This window comes from Erpetoichthys calabaricus, chromosome 1, assembly GCF_900747795.2.
Source record: "Erpetoichthys calabaricus chromosome 1, fErpCal1.3, whole genome shotgun sequence".
Lineage (NCBI taxonomy): Eukaryota > Metazoa > Chordata > Cladistia > Polypteriformes > Polypteridae > Erpetoichthys > Erpetoichthys calabaricus.
The window spans coordinates 330,229,355-330,253,209 of NC_041394.2; the positions used below are offsets into that span (position 1 = coordinate 330,229,355).

Genomic DNA, 23,855 nt, shown 5'->3' on the forward strand with positions numbered 1-23,855 from the left:
GGGAAAATGACAACACTCTGGGCATTTGCTGTATCTTTTTATTAAAATTTTGCAAAATCATTACAAAACTGTACACAATCCAAAACAGGTATGAAGGAAGTGCAACTGCCGTCAGGTACAAACTTCCAAGGTCAATAATGTAGATTTATAAATCTATAGTGGCATAGAAATAATAAAATAATCCAAACATCATAATACAATACCCACCAACATTGGCTAACGTACACTAGAACTGGTAACTATTTTCATATTAATATATTCAGCTAGTGTAATGGTGTGCCAATTAGCTGTAAATACAAACGGATGTAGAGGAGCTTCTCATATCATCACTGTTGCAATAATGGCAACTCTGGAATAACAACCAATACAAATATGTCTACCATTAGCATTCCCTCCTCAATCTGCAGGATTTTGGCACTAGTGTCTAGCCTTTACCTTCAGTTTTTGTCTTTTCAGCATGCAGCTCCATCACCATGGTTTAAAAGTGCCATCTTCTCACTGTGCTTCTGTTCAGACATAAGCAGCACAGAACAATCAGTGCAAGGGAGAGCCCCCCTTATGGATTGTGTTCTCTATTCTTCTGGGCATAGGTGGCTGCTCCCTGGATTCACATTCTTCTGCATCCCCTTCAGTTGCAGAGGTGGCCACACTCACCAAGATATGTGTCATGAATATGTATTTATAACAAGTTATTGTGTACCTGATATGGAAGATGAAGGTTCCAGGTGGGAGATGTGCCATATGAGAATTGTTCAACACGGTCATATAAAAACAAGCAATGCCACCTTATGGAAGTGTGCTGTACAGGTCCGATTTCCTGATAACTGTGCCTCAGGCATCAATGTAAAATTTACATGCATGGGAGAGAGCTAGCGCCATCTGGTGATCAGGTATGTGTGCGTGCGGATAGCTCCCAGGTTTAAAGGTGCATGAGACGCGTGACAGGGGGATGGGTATCCAGGTCCCTTGTTGGGCGAATACTGGGAGAGCTTATAAAAGCCTATCAGGGAAGTGGAAAGGGAGGATAAGCTGGGTGAGTGGGAGGACGTACGGTGTTGCTAGAGAACAGGAGTCGGTTAATAATATGAATCTGTATTTGAGAGAAGGACCCTGAGAACAATTGGATGGGTGCAATTGTTACAGTATATTTTGGTTTTTCTTTGTCTTTTTGCAATGCACAACTTTTGTGACTGTTTTTGCCACTTGTTGCACAAATAAATTGCACTTTTTTTCAAATTACATTTCTGTGTCGGCATCTCTTACTGTTCCACTGACCTCAGTAACTCTACCAAGGGCTTGCAGTCTGACAGTTTTATCTGTTAAGGACCAGAGTGTCTGACATACAGCGCATCCGGAAAGTATTCACAGTGCATCACTTTTTCCACATTTTGTTATGTTACAGCCTTATTCCAAAATGGATTAAATTCATTTTTTTCCTCTGAATTCTACACACAACACCCCATAATGACAACGTGAAAAAAGTTTGAGATTTTTGCAAATTTATTAAAAATAAAAAAGATTGAGAAAGCACATGTACATAAGTATTCACAGCCTTTGCCATGAAGCTCAAAATTGAGCTCAGGTGCATCCTGTTCCCCTGATCATCCTTGAGATGTTTCTGCAGCTTAATTGGAGTCCACCTGTGGTAAATTCAGTTGACTGGACATGATTTGGAAAGGCACACACCTGTCTATATAAGGTCCCACAGTTGACAGTTCATGTCAGAGCACAAACCAAGCATGAAGTCAAAGGAATTGTCTGTAGACCTCCGAGACAGGATTGTCTCGAGGCACAAATCTGGGGAAGGTTACAGAATAATTTCTGCTGCTTTGAAGGTCCCAATGAGCACAGTGGCCTCCATCATCTGTAAGTGGAAGAAGTTCGAAACCACCAGGACTCTTCCTAGAGCTGGCCGACCATCTAAACTGAGCGATCGGGGGAGAAGGGTCTTAGTCAGGGAGGTGACCAAGAACCCGATGGTAACTCTGTCAGAGCTCCTCTGTGAAGAGAGGCGAACCTTCCAGTAGGACAACCATCTCTGCAGCAATCCACCAATCAGGCCTGTATGGCAGAGTGGCCAGACGGAAGTCACTCCTTAGTAAAAGGCACATGGCAGCCCGCCTGGAGTTTGCCAAAAGGCACCTGATGGATTCTCAAACCATGAGAAAGAAAATTCTCTGGTCCGATGAGACAAAGATTGAACTCTTTGGTATGAATGCCAGGCGTCATATTTGGAGAAAACCAGGCACCGCTCATCACCAGGCCAATACCATCCCTACAGTGAAGCATGGTGGTGGCAGCATCATGCTGTGGGGATGTTTTTCAGCGGCAGGAACTGGGAGACTAGTCAGGATAAAGGGAAAGATGATTGCAGCAATGTACAGAGACATCCTGGATGAAAACCTAATCCAGAGCGCTCTTGACCTCAGACTGGGGCGACGGTTCATCTTTCAGCAGGACAACGACCCTAAGCACACAGCCAAGATATCAAAGGAGTGGCTTCAGGACAACTCTGTGAATGTCCTTGAGTGGCCCAGCCAGAGCCCAGACTTGAATCCGATTGAACATCTCTGGTGAGATCTTAAAATGGCTGTGCACCGACGCTTCCCATCCAACCTGATGGAGCTTGAGAGGTGCTGCAAAGAGCGAAACTGGCCAAGGATAGGTGTGCCAAGCTTGTGGCATCATATTCAAAAAGACTTGAGGCTGTAATTGCTGCCAAAGGTGCATCGACAAAGTATTGAGCAAAGGCTGTGAATACTTATGTACATGGGATTTCTCAGTTTTTTTATTTTTAATAACTTTGCAAAAACCTCAAGTAAACTTTTTTCACGTTGTCATTATGGGGTGTTGTGTGTAGAATTCTGAGGGAAAAAATGAATTTAATCCATTTTGGAATAAGGCTGTAACATAACAAAATGTGGAAAAAGTGATGCACTGTGAATACTTTCCGGATGCACTGTATGGTTATTCCAGGGTCCTACTTGAGTTAATCAGTGTTGATGAGATGTGGAGTGTTGGGACAGTATTCATCTGCCATTTTATACATGAAATAAAATCATACTGCAAACAAAAAGCATGAATTTTTCTATGCAGTCTGCCAATTTATGTTAACTTATCAATATTTTTTGAAAGGGGCGGAGTCTTCAACACAACAAGCAAAGTATTAAACAAAGCCATGAAGCCAGTTTTATAACAAACTGAAAATGAACCACTAGCAGAATCAAATGATAGTGATAACAATGTAAACTGGTCATCAGGTGTTGACACAGATCATACGGCACTTTACAACAAAACTACTGTGATATGCCTGGTGAACTCAGTCGGCTGAAGGTATACTGTGGTGCAAGGGGCAAAACATATGTGATCAAGTAGAAGGACAAGAAAGATGTTAGCCCCCCTAAGCACTGTTCACAATGCAAGAAACATCATTGTTCATGTCAGGGGAAATGTGGAAGTCACTAAACCTTGTGCAATGGTAGCCTATTAATAACAAAAGGAGCGAGTCGATTGTGCAGATCAGGGGGTGGGAATCTAAATTTGACCCACTTTGGTAGTGAGAAAACATTCCACAGGAAGGACACTGCTGCAGATAATAAGGTGTTAGTGAGGCAGTACAGGAAACCACAGATGTTATATGTGGTGATTTTGGTTGAATTGGTTGGCTACAGGAGCCGCAGTAGCAGAAGTATTATTATTAGACCGGGTATAAAATTTAATGACATTTAACATGTCACTTCGCATATCAAGTACTCGATCTCTGGGTACCTCCTTCATTAATGGCACAATACTCATGCAAAAATGAAAGTCACTGCAGAGCTCATTTTCAGAACGATCTGCCATACCCCGCATAATGGTGACCAGCTCCCCCATAACATCGTTAGCAGCTGTTTTTTGATTGTTTTCCTTTGGCTGTGTCTTCTCTCTTTCTCCTTCTTTGACCTGAACTGCAGTTGCCTCTGAAGTCTGTGCTGATGGATGCATACTGTCCCCATTTGTAGTGATGCTTCCATCCTCTTCAGCATAAGGCGAGGATTTAGAACCCTCCATACTTTCAGTGTCAAAGCTGAAAAAAGCACTAAAAAGAAAAAGAAAAAAAACACATTAATTTTTTTCTATTAAAAAATGTAAAAATTAAAGGCTTAAAAAAACTAAATTTTTACCTTGCTCCTTCAACTATTGGTAACAGGAACCGTAATTCCTTAAAGCGAAGAATTGTCTGTGCGGTTCCGGCAGCTGAGCCACCACCGGTTTCTTTGATTTGTCTCACCTGACGAAGGAAATTATCCTTAATTGTCCTCCAACGTGTCTTCACTGCATTTACTAGAAAAGAAAAGAAAATATATATATATATATATATATATATATATATATATATATATATATATATATATATATATATTGCCAGTTACATTTCTTTCTTGCCACACGGGACTCCTACACCTCACTGCTTTTAATTCAGACCTGGAAAATGTACAATAAGCACCATAGTGAAAAGAACCTCTAGAACATTCTAAAAGGGACTTTAATGCAAAAACCCACGTGAGGATACTAGGATGAAACTGCTGACCTTTTCTGAAGCCAGTGCGATTTTCCTAAATGTAGCATTGACGAGAAGTACATCAAGAGCACAATGCCATCCTATCCCTGGTACCAAATACTACAACTATAAAAGTTATTTCTATGGTTGTTATGTTTGTGGTTGCTGATGCCAATTATTCATTCACTTATGTTGCTGTGGAAGCTTCTGGCAGCTCTTCACACTCAGATGTGTTCTAGATATGTAAGCTGGATCAGACACTACATCTGAAAACAATGGAACTACCCTTCTCTCCCTTCTTTTGTCTGTATACAATGATGACCGCTCAAGATTGGGCAGCACCTCATCATGTTCTACTGACCAGGTCTCAATATTGCAAACAGTGGGTTTGGTTACTACTTTAGTAGGGCCTGTGCATGGCATGATCACCAACAAGCAGTGTGTACTACTTTTCACTGTTCCATTATAATGGCAGCTGTAAAGGCGACATTTGTGCTACACAGTCACACGAGGGGGAGGGGATGGCTTCAGTTTTGGAGACTTGGTTGGCCACCAACTGCAGCAAGCAAAGTGGAAATTTAAAAGAGGGACAACAAGCAAAATTGCCAGCAGGACCGGTTTGTTGACTTTTACTCCTCTAAGAAGGTGCATTCTGAAGAAAACTTGCTTCAAAATAATTTACTGCTTTCAATTGTTTTTGGGAAGACTTTGCTGTTTAGATCTTTTTCTCCATTTAAAAATTTGTACATAGCTACCGTAGATACTCGCGTATTAGTCGATCTCGCAGATAAGTCGAGTGTATTTTTAAGCCGAAAATTACGAAATTTGTTATGACCCGCATATAAGTTGAGGGTAAAACTTGACAGCTATCAGAGAGAGGGCGACAATCAGCTGTTAATGGCGACAAAACTCACTGTCACGTCACAGGCATTCCCTCTGTGCTTGGAGGAATGCTAGACTCGTTGACCCCGGCAACTAATCCCTGCGTGTGCGTGAGTTGCGAAATGTAAACAAATGTAAACAAAGGCAAGATGGCATCTAAGCGAGTGCAGAAAAGAAAACACTCGGCAGACGATGTTTTGCGCATTATTGCTGAGTCGGACTCTGATTTTTCAGAATCGGATTTTATTGACAGTGATCAGGAATCGAGCAAGAGAGTGAGAAGCCGGCATCAGCTGATCGGACACCATCCGATGCTGCGCCAGCTGAACGCATTCACGCGGCCAATGCACCTACAGCAAGGTTCGCGTGGGAGGAATACCCAGACATTGATCCGTGGGAGCCGAACTGGCTACCAGACTTCATAAGACAGCATGGCTTGCTGTTGGACACGACAGATCACCTGGACTACTTCAGGCTGCTCTCTCCTGATGCTGCTTTTCAGCTACTGTCAGACGAGACAAACAGGTAGGCAGAGAAATTTTTTGAATCGCGGGCTGCACTTGTATCGCATTGATAGCGTGCGTTGCCTTGGTTCTTTTGATTCCAAATCTGGTTGCACGTGGCAGCTAATGGTATGTTTTTTATCCAAAACCTGCAAAAGCTAATGCTCAAATTCAAGTATTTGACAGTTTAAAGAATTATTTAATGAAATTAGAAAAAAAAACTAGCTAATTAGCAATAGTATTGCTGGCTTATAATTATTTCAAAGACCATGGGAAACGGCAGATGACCGGTGACTTAACACCATGAAGCGTTGAGTGTACAATGTCATTACCCAAATTCTATGGACAATTGTGTTGCCCCGCGGATAAGTCGACCCTGTTTTTTTGAAAGAATTTTAAGGCATAAATTTTTCGACTTATACGCGAGTATCTACGGTAGTTATCCATTTTTTTCCTTATTAAAATAACATCTAAATAAAGATCAGTGTGAGATTAGGTTACTGCCACTTTAATGACGGTGTAGGAGCATACAGCAATACAAACACACACATGGCACATTACCTCGACTCCGCTGTTGGGCAATGGACATCTGGGCCCAGTCAGGTGTAAGAAGTTGTGAAATTTCGTGCCATGCTTGTAATCTCTTGTCTCTGTCCTTGTAGTGTTGGTGCGCCAAATCATGCAGGTGTGGTCGCCTTCGGACCTCCTTGATGAGCCCCTCATTGTCAATCCAGGTCCTGAATGGAGCCATGAAGTCCTGTTTCCTAAAAGAATGCGTCACAGTGAAAATGCTGCTTCATAAAATTTGATTTTTTGTGTTTGTGATAGCATGTCTGCTTTACTAGACTAGAGGTCTGGACCGCAGAACCAGGTACATACACACAAACAAAACTCGTCTCTTCCAGATACCACAAAAAGTAACGCATTGATTTTTAATGTTAATAACAACAGAATAGACACCTTTTATGCGATCATGTTTCCCCATGGAACTATTTTTCCATTATGCCTGTCTTTCAAATTCTGTTTTGTCTCTCCATTGGAGGCTGACCAGTTTCCATAATCCTCCAAGCAGAAGCGCTGGTAAGGACATCAGTGCAACATGTAAAATATACAGAGAGAAGCAAACGTTCCGTGACAAAAACGTAATATGGGATTTTGTTATATATTCATAAAAGTAGTACTCTATGAGGAAAGAAAAAATTCAAAAGTACAAAATATCAGCTTTTACTTCTGGACTTTTTTTTTTTTTTTTACTTTCTCGTATATAAAGTATAGGGAAAGAATTGCAATGGTCCAAAAATTCAATTTCGAGGTTTTGATGAATCTCAACGTTTTCCGAAAATATCATTTTTGGAATTATGTCTGTGGTGTTTGTGTGTGTGTATATAAACACGATAACTTGAGTACACTTTCACTTAGGTCAATCAAATTTGGCATACAAGTATTAGGTACAAAAACAGGGATTTCTATCAACTTTTGAGCTATTTCCAATAACTGGAAGTTTCCCCAAAAATAATAAAAATTTGATAATTTCACATCATATTATGTTAAGCACCACATTTTTGTCTCTTTGCATTTGCTTAGAAAAATCACGAGTTGAGATGATCACAATTTTCCATTTGACGTTTAAATGGTAATACATACATATCTGAGAATGAAAACGAAATTTTGTGTACAAGTATCACATTACACATTACACAGTGAGCCAGTATCAGGAAGCAGTCATGCATGCCCAAGCCATGATGTTGTCTCCTCTATGCTTCAGACATGAATTGGTGTGCTTCATATCATTTGTAGTTTCTTCATTTCTTCACACTTTTCCCTCCTCGCCACTCTGGTAAAGGTTCATTTTTACCTCATCTGTCTGTACAACTTTGCTCCAGAACCCCTCTGGCTCATTATTGTACTTCTTTGTGAATTCCAGCCTAGACTTTTTGCTCTTGGTTTGCATCTTGTAGTGTAGCTCCTGAATTTATTCTCTTTAATTCTTCCATGAACAGTAAATACTGACACTTTGACCACCACACACACAGTCTTTTATTTATTTGGATTTTTTTTTTTGTTGAGTTTCTCTACCCTTCACAGCTCTAACAATACTCCTGTCTTCAGCAGATGTGGTCTGTCTTCCTCGTTGCAAATTGCCAACACAAATTGTGGTTTGTTTCTTTTTTTTTAATCAAATACTCCATACTGTTGATTTTGGAATGCCCACTTGTTCACCAGTGGTTCTCACTGGTATTTGCTTGACTTTCATTTTCAGAATTGCTCCATTTTCTATTATAGTCAGTTCTCTGTTATTTCATTGATTTGTACCTACAACCAACTCTACAAAAAAGTTCTAAAAGTGTAAGGGCTGATAATTAAGAGCAGTAAGAATCACCTACTATTCATCTTTTCCAAAATGTCTAGGGGACTAAACACATTAAAAATCATTTTTGATAGACTTTATAATTTATTAATTCCTGAGAGAAACTGTCTTTTTGAATGGCCTTTGGAGGTCAGAGCACAGGGTCAGCCATTGTTCAGCACCCTGGGGCAATTTTCAGCTTAAGGGCCTTGCTCAAGGCCCCTACAGAGTAGGATTCCTTCAGGCAATAACAGGGTTTGAAGTGATTATTTTTTCAGGTACTGGTGTATATCCTTAGCCTCACAGCCACCACTCCACCCAATATTATTTACTTTATATGTAAAACAAATAAAAGCTGACATTTTGTACTTTAGTCTCGCATTCATCAATGAAAATAACAGAAATAAAATACATTACTTCATTGTCCCAGTACTTTTGCTTTCTACTGTATATTAGCAGAGAACGAGCACATAACTTTTATACATAGGGTCACATAAATTAATTTTCTACTGTTAATTTATGAAAACCCACTACCTTGCTCGCTGGTTCATGAGGTAGAGAGCTCTCGGCAGACTGCACAGGCTCACAACACTGGACTTTGCTTCATGGAACTCAGAGTGTGCATGTGCTCAGCCTCATCTGCAGGTTGCTAAGGAAAGACAACGAGCAGCATTCCTACGTTGTGCACTTTCCTGCAGAAAACAAAATGCACTAAGGTGTATTATGGTGTGTCTACATGCAGAAAATATGTTCCAGGTAACTTTTCTTTTTCTTAAATGAACTGTGCTTCTCCATGATGACACAAATAAGGGCCGGGAGGGTTGGATCCCTCAAGAGCAACTTTTGCCCCCACTGACTGGAATCCACAGCGTTTTATAAACAAATAGGAGATTATTATAAATTATGCAAAATGACATTTTACCTTATCAGAATAGTAAAGGCATCTTTAGTTTTACTAACAGCAAAAATTAATAGATCTACATTATTAATCTTTATATATAATCTTCATTTGGATCTTGATCTTTGTTTGACCACGAATTCATGTTCCCCTGACCACCAGGGGGTGTCCAAGAGCCTTGAACACCATACACAACTCAGCCAAATGCAATTTTAGGTAATATGCAAGGTTGTTTAATCTTTTCTTTATATATAATCTTCATTTGGACCTTGATCTTTGTTTGTCGGCGAATTCATGTTCCCCTGACACTGCCTTGGTTGTTACTTTTGTTTACAAACACTGTCGATACCACTCTTTGTGTTTAGATCTGGCGTTGACACCTGCTTCGATGTCGAGACTGTGGTTTTTTGTGTTTCTATCGGCCGTCGTTGGCAGTACTTCGTCCAAATCGAATATTCACCCACTTCTTGGAGTCGGCAGTCAAAGTATATAAGTCGGACACACTTCTGTGATTTTCCATCAGTCGGCGTTTGGAGTTCAAGAAAGAAGCATCGGTTCTTTCTTACTCTTTGGAATGCCACAAAGCAACCTGCGAGATTGGAGAAAGGTTGAGAAGAGATCGTGAGAGGAAACGACAGCGTAATGAAAACGAGACGGACTGTGAAAGGAGAGAAGCAGAAATGCTCCTCCACCACCACATAATTACTATTCGGACAGTGATTCCGAGTAGGCTGTTCCTATCGAATCAATGTCCAAGGGTTTTGTTTTGTAATTTTGTTTACCTTATAAAAAATCATAATGCTGTGCGATGAAGGGCCCAGTTCACGACTGGCAGCCGCGTTTAAACAGGGAGCCCTTCACAGACAACTTTAACACGCGCAACGTAGTTGGGCGCACATGGCTAGTCAGTGTATAGATTCTGTTTCCTTTCTTTTCCTGAAAACAAACAATCCAATCACATAAAGATGTGCCAATTCAAACTGTTTTTTACTAAAGCAAAATCGTCATAAGTAATATATTGATCCAATGAAAAGAGGTTTCACTCAAGTCAGTGGTGCTGAAGGTTTTTCAGACTGAAGATTAACATGTTAACGTCAAAAGGTTCAGCAGACTGACCGTCTAATAATCATGTGTTAGCATCATTTCTGTATTACAATTACCTTTTTTATTTATTTATTTATTTGTTTTTTTTTTTACACTAAAAAGGTATCTGTGTGAAAAGTTGTAAAAATCTAATCCAGTGCTGCTGGAGTTGCATTTCAAGTCACTGGATATTAGCCACTGACCCATAACAATGCCAGGCATATACAGGCAGACAGGCTGGCAGTGCTGAAGCAGCAGAAAAAGGCACAAGTCACTGGCTACAGTGGTCTTGAAGAGCTGGAGGAGTCTTCAGTGCTTTTTGGTCAGAGATTGCACACATGTAAGAGCTACATCAATTAGCATTTCTACAGCTTTAAACTGTGTGTTTGTCTGTGTGAAAAAGCACAGGCCAGAAAGTGACAGGAAGGTATAGGCCTACTACTCATTAGAACATGCATTACCTAGTTCTCATATCAAATAAATTGTGCTTTACATTTCTGCATCAATCATTAACATAAGTGTTCACATAAATGAAACTCATGATCATTGCTAATGAAAATTAATGTGTTACATATAATATGGTCTGTGCATTAAAGTTTCAATTTTGCTTATTCTATCCCGAGAGAGAGAGAGAGGAAGTAGTGTAAATCAGCATGTATGTGATTTGGTCATAGGCAGGAAGTCAAACATTAACAGCTTACTGACATAAAGTATGTCAAACAATCTTGAGTTGACATTGCTTTTATATACCTCTTCTATAAACACTGTGTCAAACAGTAAATCGAGACAATAGATTATGATTTTTTCAACTTCTCTTGAGCATGACCCTTAACCTGAAAATCGCTGTACAATGGCCGACATTGCACTTCGACCCCCAAAGGTCAAGTGAAAAGAATTTCCCTTTGGGAATTAACAAAATATATCCAAAAAAAAAAAAAGGCTCGGTCAACAAGACTATGAAATAAAATAAAGAACTGTTGCCAAGCAACACAAAGTGTACTTTGTTACCAACAATAATATTTATTGACGAGTGAAATGGGAAGTCAGGCAAAAGGACACCTTTTATTTAATTATTGCTTTAATTTGCTAACTTCTACAAGTTGCCTGAGGAAGGAGCATACGCTGCCTTGAAGCCTGCATATTCTAATCTGTTCAGTTAGCTAATACAAGGTGTCATTTTGCCTGACTGTTTACTGCATCTATTACGGCTAACAATGTGCAAGATCCTACTACTAATGATGAGTGAAACAGCGAAGCTTCGTTTTACATACACTTTCATTAAATATACTCAGATTTGTTAAAAATAAGAGTTTTTATGGGCGATTTTCTATGTCTTTGGGGTGGAAAACAAAGAATTCTGCCTCCAAAAGATTTACTCACACTGCTGCGTTTGCCTTTTGTTTTTTGGACAGGTATGTAGGAATGGACAGGATTAGGAACAAGTATATTAGTGGGTCAGCTCAAGTTGGACGGTTGGAGACAAAGTCAGAGAGGAGTGATTGCGTTGGTTTGGACATGTGTAGAGGAGAGATGCTGGGTATATTGGGAGAAGGATGTTAAGGATAGAGCTGCCAGGCAAGAGGAAAAGAGGAAGGCCTAAGAGAAGATTTATGGATGTGGTGAGAGAGGACATGCAGGTGAAGGGGTTTAACAGAGCAAGATGAAGAGGACAGAAAAGATATGGAAGAAGATGATCCGCTGTGGCAACCCTTAACGGGAACAGTCAAAAGAAGAAGGAATGTAATGCAGGTGACTCATAGCGTGCCAGTAAAATCAATTCTACTGTAGGGTCCTTGTTCACATTACTGTGGAGCAGCACAGTACTTTTTTTTTTATATTATATATACATACATATAAATGTAACATGCTGTTTATCCCCCCAAAACCCTTCAAATGCACCATTACATACATTATTGTGTTTTCCGAGCAGGAAAATTCCCAACGCAAAAAGCTAACCCCCGATGTAACCCAGCAACGACACCTGTCTGCTTCTAGATTCCCACAGATCAGAGTGAGGATATACAGGCTCCAAATGTTGGAAAGCGTTGATTATTACTTCTACCTCGGATGCATCTTTAGGATTACAATTGCCAAGATTTTCATCACTAGCATCACAACAGACGTCTCAACAAAATGTCTACATGCGACATGTAATTTGTCTGGCGATTTATTTCTGTTTTCTTTCCCCTCACTGGAGATTTTTTTTAAATGCATAATGACAGGCAGACACACGCAGAATTAATACAGGAAAATGCATTCAGACAAGAACTAAACACTTTTGTTTCATTTTCTATGCATTTCTTGTGACATGTCACTCACATTCACTGTAAATTCAATACATATGCAATTCTTTCAGGCATCATTAGTTATTTTAAAACACCTGAAAGTAGGGGCATACTTAAAGTAAACATTCTAATCCCATTTCACTGTGCGTCTTTAGTCAATGAATGCCTTGCGTCTTATTGATGTATGAGGTGTTACTACAGTGAAGTTCCCGCTACCTGGATTTATTTGTACTTTGTCAATGCAAGAGCTTTGTTAGGTCTTAAAAGTTAAACTGAGACACAGAGGTGAAAGTGACATGGCAGACATTGATCTCAGCAAAGCAGGCAAAATGTTGAACATAATATAGATAATGGAAGCTGAAAAATAAGTAATGGAGATTAAAAAACTGGCCACAAGTGTTTGTGAAATTCTTACATTTAAAAAGAAAAAAAAGTATTTTCCTTCTGTGGTATTTCAAATTTCTGTGAAAAAAACATACCAGGTTTTTGACTATGTATGAAAAATAAGCACAACAGCTTTCATGGGTTTGGGATCACCTACAGATTTTCATATTTTTGATAGAAAATTGGTACTTTATTTTATCAAAGTATGCAATTGATTTTAAAATATAGGCAAGATACTAATTTAGCAAAATTCTATACCTGCCTGACATGAGTGAATTTATACCTTATTATTCATATATGACTGCAAATCCCCATAATCAGCAGCCATGCCTTCTGTGTCCTAATGGTAAACTCCCTTTGCTCATCCTTAATGAGCCATGTATAAATGCTAATTGGTTATCACAGAAACCTTTGCTATTGTGTAAGCACGACAGAAACCGGTTATTCTGTTCAGTAAAGCATATAGATGGTCTTCTCTTTGATTATCAGATACTGGCATTCCTAAAATTGAATTCCAGGATCAAAAATGGTCAAAATGAACAACTTTCTCAATAAACATTCCAGTGCATTTTTTTGTTCAGAATGAAGATTATTCTATGCAACAGACTGTCAAGAAACTGAAAAGTTCATTGTTGCCAAAGGTTTGAAGTGTGTCACTGTGATCTTTGAAGTTTATTCCAAACACTTTATTTTATTATAAATGGGTACTTGAGACCATAAAATAAATACAGCTGAAACCACACAAATCAGCTGACAGAGGGGAGAGGGACAGAAACAAGTGGAAGACGACTCATGAAGGATATTTAAAAGTGATGATATGTACTGTTTGGTGATGATCAATACAGTATATGGCCAGGGGCCACTGTCTACTAATTACTGGTTCCACATCCTTCCAATCCCCCCCCCCCCCCCTCCCCCAACCCAAACCCAAGAACAAATTCCATAGTATGGTTCTTTCAGGTAAGAAATTTTGGTTGATTAGAGTAGGCCTGGCCCTTCACTTTCAGGCAGAGGCCATTGGGTGATAAGAGCAGGTACACAGTGCAGAGATAGGGGAAAATGTGCTATCTGGGTCTTAGAAGAGAACAGACCATGAATAACATAGCTCAATACCCATACCTGGCAAGTTTCATAAAAAGCTCACTGAATGTGGAAAATGTGAATTTATAATGGAGAGGAATCATCTAGATGCCACCTGCAAGAAGACATGCTGCCTTGCACTCTGCCAAACTGGGCATACCTTCATCTGCATTCCCCGTTGAAGAAGTGAATGATGATTGTACTGTTCCAATGACTTCTCTTCTGCCTGAATAAGTATGTATAAATGATTACACTACATTGTACACTGGGAGTGAAAGAGGCATTTTAAGGCAAGTTATGAGTCTATATATCTTTTTGTAAGATATTTTTCTTGTCTGACCATGCTTACTGAAGGGGTATATACTGTATACAGGTTCAGGGTATGTCCTGCATTTCAATAAAGAACACAATCCCAGGGAGCAAATGCCCCCTGTTGGAGTCATGAATAAGTGTCCATTACTGCCCTGAAAGAAGTGGGTAAAATGGATTAAACCAGGTAAGAAAAAGAAAAGCAAGGTTCAACTGAACAAGAAAGAGGAAAGGAGATCAACGTGTTTAGTCCGAGAAACAGATACCTTACATGACTTTAGTTGGCTGCAACATTAGCAATGTCTTGGCTGTATCTTTAAATCAATTTTAATGGTATCTTGCTTAAAAAGAAAAAAGTACCAATTTCTATTAAAAACACTAGGGTGCTTCGCTCGCCAACCCCCCTGCCTGTGCTACGTGCCAGCAACTTGATGTCTCTGCCGCTCACAAACAATAAAACTTTTAATTCTCGTAGATAGGCCTCCTCATGGGGAAGAAACACTACTTTTCCCTGAAGACAACATGAATTAGATGATCTACAAGTTTAAAGCCAAACAATATCTACATACTTCTGTCATATCCTATGTCCATATATTCGATCTCTTTTTGCTGTTACCTTTTCATTAATATCGCATTGAATTTTGGTTCCGTGTTTGGAATTACATCGTGACAACCAGGGCTATGGAGTCCATAGATAAATCCTTCGACTCCGACTCCTTAGTTTCCGGTACTTCTAACTCCGACTCCCCGACTCCGTCTCCTCTGTGTTTAACTCTTTCAATGCGGGTGTTGAATCATGTCAACTCTTTGGGTTTAGGCGGATGTCGAATCCGGAGTATATGGCAGTAATCAGCTATATACGTCCACAACTTCCTCTGTTATACTTTGACTCTCTTAGCCAGCAGTATGACGCTTGCAGAATGTGTTACACTGGCGCCACTGTTTCAGACTTCTCTTGCTGCATACTGTGACTGCAGCCACTGGCCAAAACGAAAAAAAAAAAATAATTAGCCCTCAAAGAGTTAATATGCTAATGTATTTTCCATGTTGATTGAAGGAAGGCAACGTACACGTCATTTAACCACAGAACTACTGGCTAGGAAGCTGACTCTCTACCGTATTGGCTAGTTTAAACAAAAGACAAGAAACCCTGAACACACATCAGGCCACAGCACACACCTCCACCTACAACATTACACTTGTTTACACTCGAATTAACTTGTTAGACACATTATATCTGAAATAAAATGAAAACACTTTCTGTAATGTATCATAATCCAGATTACAATATGTGAATGTCAGGTTGTAGAACAGCTCAGCTGAACTTCACATTAGTAGTAACACAACTAAGCACTGGGCTTTATTCTTACATCAGAGAAGTACTTAATGACTATTGCTTGTGAAATGGGACATCTGAACTTGCTGAATTTTTTTTCATTACAATTTAAATTTATTAGGAGTCTGAGTCGGTACATTTTTGCCATGTGAAAGATGAATGTTCTCTTCGTTCCCTTGTACTAATCCTTGTCTAAGAAGTTAAGCAGAAGTAAGCTTTAAAAACATGCTTTGATGAGCAAACAGAAAAATATTTGTCCAAGGGACTCAAGGTCTAAGCATTCCAAACATGAGTCTGCCTTATCTCAGTTTCCTCTTATCATGAAAAGCCTGCGCCTGCCTACTTTGTTATTTTTCTCTTTGCAGCTGCAAGCCACCAATATCTTTCTGCAAAGCTTAAAACTTCAGTCAAGGACACGGTGCACTTTGAGAGGGCTAAGCAGATCATTGTTTTAGAAATGAAGCTGCTTGAAACTTCAACCTTAAGAGATGACTGTTGCATTCCATAATGATATTAAATCACGCGTTCTAGGGGTATAAAACTTTGCCCCACCCGACAGACGGGGTTCAGAAGAGCCCTGACGCTGTCATGTAATATTGATTGCCTGTTTTTCTGAAACTCTGCTCACTGTGACGATGAAAAATAAAGTTGCTATATGACCACACCTGCTGTCTTGTCTAAGTCTTCGTCCACAGCCAACTACAACCCTGACTCCAGGTACCCAAAATTGTCTCAGACTGCTCGACTCCGACTCCACCGCCCTGGTGACAATGCAACGTATAACTGCCAGTGAGTGAATATCGTTTCTTTCTCTCTACATGAACTGTGTCTGACAATAGCATTCACACAAATCAGAAATGATTGAATCGTGTGCATGGTTATAAATGTTTTAGATGTGGGCAGGACTTTTCCAAATCTCTTTGCATAAAGTTTTCTCTCACAGGGCTTGAAATTTTCTCTCATGGGAATTCACTTTCACCAAACAACAAATCTTTTAACTCTCATGGATACGCCTCTTCATTGGTCAGTAACACTACTTTTCCCTGATGGCAACACGAATTAGATGATCTACAAATCTCCGACTTAAAGATTAAATCCGAACAATACATTAAATCTCTTTTCACTGTTCCGTTATTTCACCAAGTAATAATCTGTTTGTTTGCGCTAATGCTATCTTTACTATCAATTTTTGGAGACTTTCAAATTTTAGTACAGTACTTTCATTATCTCTAACCTGCTCTGCATGTGTATCACGCCAACATTTTTGAATTCTTTACGACATTCTACTTTGTCATCTTCTCTGTCTTTTATTTCCGGCCCCGGGCATAGTTAAATCTCTTGGTACAAAGTCTCGTCTCGCGGGACGTGAAAGTGTTTCTCTGAGAAAAATCACGTCTCGTCTCTCTTCCCAAGATTTTTTTATTATAGCAGAGAGATTTAAGTGTATATACATATCTGTATAGTGCTGATCTTCACTCTTTGAGGTGCTTTTAGATTACCTCAAATTACAGCTTTTGAATCAGTGGGCATTTCTGTTTTGGACTAATCTAACATCCACTTTCAGGTGGTAGTCTGACTTGTTTAGTAGTTACGGATGCTGTGTTGATGATGGTAATAATAATTATTTCCATTTACAGAGAGTTTTTCTCAATTTCCAAAGTGCACTCCACACAGGGAGGTAGCCGTTTGTAAAAACTGACAATGAAGAACAGCACTGCAAAGTGGGAAAGACAGAAGCAGTTAAAAAAAATGATAAGAGTCAGAATGTGAAGGCCAAGTTTTAGTATGGCAGTGACAGTCATACATATGAAACTATTATTAATATTACATTTAGAGTAGTGCTGGGCGGTATACTGGTTCATACCGAAAACCGTTTTTTTTTATGATATGGATTTTTCTTATACCGCAACGCCAGTTTAAATTGCCTAAACGACGTTCGGAACGCACCGCAGCGGGAAACTGTTCAAGTTGGGACCTTTTTCACTGCTACAACGCTAAACACAGATTTGTTGCACTAGGGCTCTTTTTCATTGCTACACCATCAAATAGGTAGCATTCCGAAACTGAAGCCGACGATAAAGTTGAACATGATGAACAGCAGAACTTTAGCCGAAAAAAAGGAGTCACGTCCGTCGCCTGGAGATACTTTAGTTTTAAAAGGTCAGATGTGTAAATACTGTTTCTATACTACTGGATAATACTGCAAGCCAAGTTGTACTTGTTTTACTTGTTTTCAATACAGTGTAATGTACCTGGGTACTGTGTAATAGTGTGACGACATGTTGACTTTATTCTCAACATTTCTACTTTATTCTTGCTGTTTATGTCAAGATTAAAGTCGACATATTGACTTTATTCTCGTACTTTGTCATTAAAGTAGAACATCGTAAACTAAACTTCATCGTAAAATGAATATTTAATTTACTAGATTTTCACAAACCCCGTCATAAGTTATATAGCACATTAAATGCTTTGTGTTAAGTGATTCTTAAACTGACTTCTTCTTGCACTAAGAGGAGGCACCGGCAGCGATTGCCGCACAGAATGCATTCACTTCATGATCTTCCTGTTCTCTGAACATTTAGAATGCTAAGATAAATACTTAATATAATTTTCATGGTGAAATGCATTAAAGCATGTATTAATCATATGGGGGCACGGCAGCGTGCCTGCCTTGCATTTGCATGTTTTTCTGGTGGGTTTACTCGGCGTGCTTCAGTTTCCTTTCAAAGTCATGTAGGATGTGGGGTTTTGTTGTGCTATATTGACCCTGCTAGTGTATGTTTTGCTTGTATTCATCTTGCAATGTGCTGGCGACTCGTTCAGAGATGGGCGCAACTCTGAATGGATGGCATAATTAAACATGTATAACGAAGATATTTTTAAAGTTCTGAACACTCCGTGGGCTAAGTTTATAACTAGTTTTAATTTCACAAAGACGTTTATCGTGTGGTGATTGGTTATATGGTGAAAGAAAAAGGAAGGATAGGAACTGGGGTTTTGGTATGTCAGATAGAGACAGCATGCATGCAATAAAGATAGCCCGCTCAGAAGAACATGCATTGAATTCTGTGTTCGTGTCTCCGACAAGCAGATCACAAACCCAACATTTACACAATATTTAAGTTAAACCTGTGCGATAGCCATTCATACATCAAGTTTTTTGGAGCCTCGTCACACCTGCCATAAAGTTCTCTACACTGAACATACACCTGGGGACCCCTTACTGCGAGGGAGCAGCACTACCGCCTCACTACCGTGCATGTGTAATACCTGCTTTAATGCATTTCATCATGAAAATGATATCAAGTACTTATCTTAGCATTCTAAATTTTCAGAAAGCAGGAATATCATGAAGTGAATGGATTCTGTATGGTGATCGCTATCTTCTCTTAGTGTGGAGGAAGTCAGTTTAAGAAGCGTAGTGATTAACCACTGGGTCGGGGAACGTAACACAAAGCATTTAATGTGCTGCATTAATTTATGACGGGGTAAATTAAGTATTTGATTAAACATTGATTTTAGGAAGAAGTTTAGTTTACGACATTCTACTTAAATTATGAAGTAAACTATGAGAATAAAGTGGAAATGTCGACTTTGTTCTCGACATATAGTTTGTTTTTTACTTCCCAGTATAGCTTAGCTTGAAGCAAGGTCCATATTAATGCAGTTTGCCTAAATGATGGCTCAGTTGGTAAAGATGTCATCACCAAGTTGCACTTGTTTTATTTTATTTTAATTTGGTGAATACTGTGTAATGCACCTGGGCTTGAATTAATAGTGCAACTATCAGTAATAATACTATTATTTAATTTTATTGTTATTATTTATTAGTTTAAATATTATGCAGTTTAATGATGATAAAGTTGTTTAAAAAGTCACTTTAACGTGTCAGTGGACAGAGATTGTTAACATTAACAGAAAGTGTAGTTGGTTTACAAAAAATATTTACTATTTATTCCTTTTCTAAGACATATTCGGTGCAATACAATTTTTGACAAGCACTTCTGGATATTTTACTAAGTCTAAATGCCTCTTTGTATGGTTGAAAATATGTTGTCAAAATTATAGTTTGTTTTTGCAAAATTTGTTCAATAAAAAGGTTCTATATTTTGACTGCATCTGTCATGCAATGTGATACCTTCTCCATTAGTGCCACCCCCTTGAAAACTCTCTCTTTATGGGGCAATGCAAACCTGTATTAATACTTGTGTGCACATTAAAATGTTTTTTTTGTACAATGTACAATACTCGACAGTGGAATAGGTTATTCTTAGCCAGTAATTGCAGTGGAAAATGTGGTTAACATCCACTCATGCATGGGGAAAAAAATACCGTCGAATACCGTGAAACCGGGATAATTTAGAAAAATACCGTGATATAGAATTTTGGTCATACCGCCCACCCCTAATTTAGAGGTGTTTTTTTTTCTCCTGTCTTTAGGTGTTATGAGGCAAAACTGTTTCATTTGGGGTCATATTTGCCTTTTCCTCCTGATTATTCCTGACACTGAGTAGACGACATACAGTAGATTGTACTGATGTGTTGTAGATTACCTGTGTTATGCAGATGTGGAAATAAAGAGGAGCGCACATCAAAGCACTCCTGCATTTTCAAGCTACGTGTAAAAAAGACACGAGAGTCTATCAGCTAAATCACAGCAGCCACAAGCTTTCAGTTTCTTTCTTAAGCGTACCTTTTCAAGTATGATACTCTCTTAGGCCTCTTCACATCCGATGCCAAAGCCTTGGACTTCACTTGGACCGAATGATTCTGTATGGAAAAGGGTCCACTCGGTGTAAAGCTTGATCCGGGTACATGATCACGTGAACACACATACTGAGAGACAGCCTCCGATTTAACACTTCCCTCCTCAATGCCATTTACAGGTTTGTTATTCTTCATGCCTTTTGTATCAGATATTGGTTCAGGGTCTTTATTGCTTACTGCTGCCGACTCACAGTCTTCCTCTTTCATGTCAGAATCATGTAGCTGACCATCCACAGACTCCCAACTATAGTCCTCCTCCTTAATGTCCACAATTTTCGCCATATTCATGAAAATGAGGTCCCTGTGCAATAAAGAATTATCTTCTTCCACATCATTCCTCATCTCTTTTAAATCTGCCTCTGCGTGTTTATATCCCATCTCTAGTGGCTCCTGGACAGCCATGCATACCTCCTCCATTTGGTTTGCATATTACTGGAAACAGCATCTTACCATGTTCCCCCTCGAGGAAGAGCGCAGAGAGTAGAATGTATTCAGAACTGCACAAAAAAAGAATAATAATAAAGTGGTGAACACACAATTCTTTTTGACTGTTCTCTTAGCTCACTGTCCTTAAGTCAGTCATTCAGCAACTCTCTGAACTAGTGCCTCCTGCATTATGAAGACAAAAACAGCACAAAGCATTTCTAGGTGTGTACTAATAAGTGTACTAAATACTTTAACTCGGATCAATCTGGACCTGTACACAGTGTGGATGCTTTAAAACCCAGCCTCCGATTAGACCTAATTGCTTCACATACACTTTCGGCTGTGGACAGTGGTTTGAAACTCTCTCTCATAATAATAATAATAATAATAATAATACATTTTATTTATATAGCGCCTTTCCCATGCTCAAGGCATTTCACAGAGATTAAGAAAGAATGGCAGGGAATACAGTATATAGCATTGTACTAAACCAGATAAATAAATAAAGAAGAGTAAGACAATAAATTCAGATAAAAGCCTAACAGACAACATAATTGATGGTCTAGCACACACACACACAGGTTACATGAGCATCTTGACATAAAGGTAAACTGAGAGAAGGGTAATAAAGTCAAGTAGAGCTAAAAGCCTTCCTGAACACATGAGTTTCGAGTGTTTTAATAATGGGAACTTTACACGATATGGGGCATGAAGCTGTAGTTATACAGTATTTAAAATTTTTCTTTCATTCTTTAAACTACATTTCACTTCATACATCATATATTAGCAAAAATATCAGTTTTGTTCATGTCAATCTATTGACCAATCACCAACTCTTAGATATTTGCCAATGGAACTAAGTTGCTTAGCAATTTCATTTATAAAAAGTAGACACCAGAAGCCCCAAATCCAGGCCTGTGTCTTCAAAGAGTCTGCTGCCGAGTTCAGCACTCCACGTTCAGCTCATCAACATAAATGTAGAGATTTCTGAAATATTGAGACAAATTACTTCAACCAGGAGAAGGAACAATACGATTGTCTTAGTATCAGCTTCAGGAAATTTTTCTGTGGACGCTTCCACCATTATCTGCCCGTGGCTGTATTAAACAAAAACATGCCACCTAACAGGGTACATGGCCACATAAACCGGTTACTTGTGAGGAAATCTGTGTGTGTTAACCCAGTTTCACACAGATGAGTAACCCCATTCCATTAAACAGAATAAAGGAATACATAATATTCATGTTATTAAAGCACATGTAAACGCACGTACTCATAAAATCAATGCACAGGTCCAGTGGTTTTAAATGACACAAATTTGTAAGTCCAGTCGTATTGCACAGTCAGACATTCTAATGAGGACAAACGCCTTCAGCAGGAGTGACATTGGAGCATCACACCATTTGGCATAACCTGCAGCTTCTTTTTTGGTGTGCATGTATTAGAGAAGCTTGTGAACAGTACACGTAATGTTAAAGCGGATTTCAACTCGCTCTGAATCACTCACTACTCTGTACTGGCATGCTATGGATTTGAATAAATGGCTTTCATCAAGAAACAGTGCAAGTTATGAATTAGTTTTTCTAATTCTGGTGTGACTTTTAGGGAGCCCATTGCCACACTATTACGCTGGCTATGAGCTGTGCTTCTGCACAAAAAGCAACAGAAACCCACTAAAGAGAGACAGTGTTCACATGGATTTTAAATAAACTGTAACCACTTTGTAAAATTCAGTTAGCAAATTAAAGAAAAACTTGTTTATATAAAAATGTTGATGTAAAGACTATATTCTTACATTCAAACATGTGAATCCAGAAACAAACAAGCTTCACCATTAACAACTGTTACTATTCTTCTTCACATTTACTTATTTGGTTTGCCTCTTTATTAATGACGACTTACAACACGGGAGATGCAATTGGTTACACTTCTTTTGACAATTGCTGCCAGGCGGATGAACTGCCTTGCTCAGCGGCACACAGCGTCAGTAGCGGGATTTTAAGTCCAAAGCCTTAAACAAAACCCTCATTGTTTGTGAACATTCATGACCCCACATTTATCTGATTACATTCTCCAAACGCGCCGCACACAAAACACCGTTTATTAAACTTAAAAAAATGCACTTTGTTTTAAGAATGCCCGCTCGAGTCGACCAACCAGCGTTATTTCAGGCAGACGGACTAACAGCCGAATAAACATATACAAACGGTGGAAATCATATGTCCGAGTTAATTAAAACAGAATATCTGAACGTGAAGATGTAGGAAAGACCACCCAACCTTCCGAATTTAATTCCCTCAAGTTTACGGACAACAAAAAAGCAGGATCGGCCTTAACGCACCGCTGAAAGACTCCAATGTAAAGTTGGGACCTCTAAAAACAGCACATCGGGTCTCCCCCCCAATGGTTCATACGGACAATCTATGATCCCAAAAGCGTCTAAACGACACTAGGAGCAGCATTCACTTTCCGCTCGACGCCTGCAGTTTGTATTTCTGATGACAGCGCAACTCCATGTGGCCATGCCTTACCTTTTTTCTCTGCTTCGTACACTTCAGTGATGCATACCTTTTCTCTGTCAGCTATGTTTACCCGGATGGGCGTCATAAAATGATCAGTACGACCCACACTCTCGGTTTACGAGCTGGAGAGGCACGTGATGGGTCTTCAACTTCCGTTTACAGTCCTCTGATGACGTCACTTCCCGTCTTTTTAAAAATCAGTTTGCTTCTCATTGTCAATAAGGAATCGAAAACGTTATTGAATAACAAATTGCAGACACAAAGATATTATTAAAAGAAATAACAAAAATAGCTTATCACTTTTTATTACAACTAGCTAAATGAGGATTCTAATATTCTATATATACGCACGCATGTATAATAATATATACGTATAAATAGCAATACACACCTGCAAACTTGACTGAGAATACCAAGAAGAAATACAGAACAATGCCCAGAAACAAAATTAATTTTTAAAGGGTTTAAAATGGGCTACGATCAATTTCCA

The 23,855-nt window shown here is 39.1% G+C and overlaps 1 protein-coding gene across 1 annotated transcript; it reads right to left on the reverse strand.

Moving 5' to 3' along the window:
• Positions 1 to 24: 24 nt before the first annotated feature.
• Positions 25 to 23,473, reverse strand: LOC114666675 (uncharacterized). Its single transcript, XM_028821622.2, has 5 exons — positions 23,375 to 23,473; positions 20,344 to 20,914; positions 6,487 to 6,689; positions 4,164 to 4,323; positions 25 to 4,078 (listed from the first exon to the last, which is right to left on the reverse strand). The coding sequence occupies exons 2-5, from the start codon at positions 20,832 to 20,834 to the stop codon at positions 3,634 to 3,636; spliced, it is 1,299 nt and encodes a 432-aa protein (XP_028677455.2). The 5' UTR covers positions 20,835 to 20,914; positions 23,375 to 23,473; the 3' UTR covers positions 25 to 3,633.
• Positions 23,474 to 23,855: the final 382 nt, after the last annotated feature.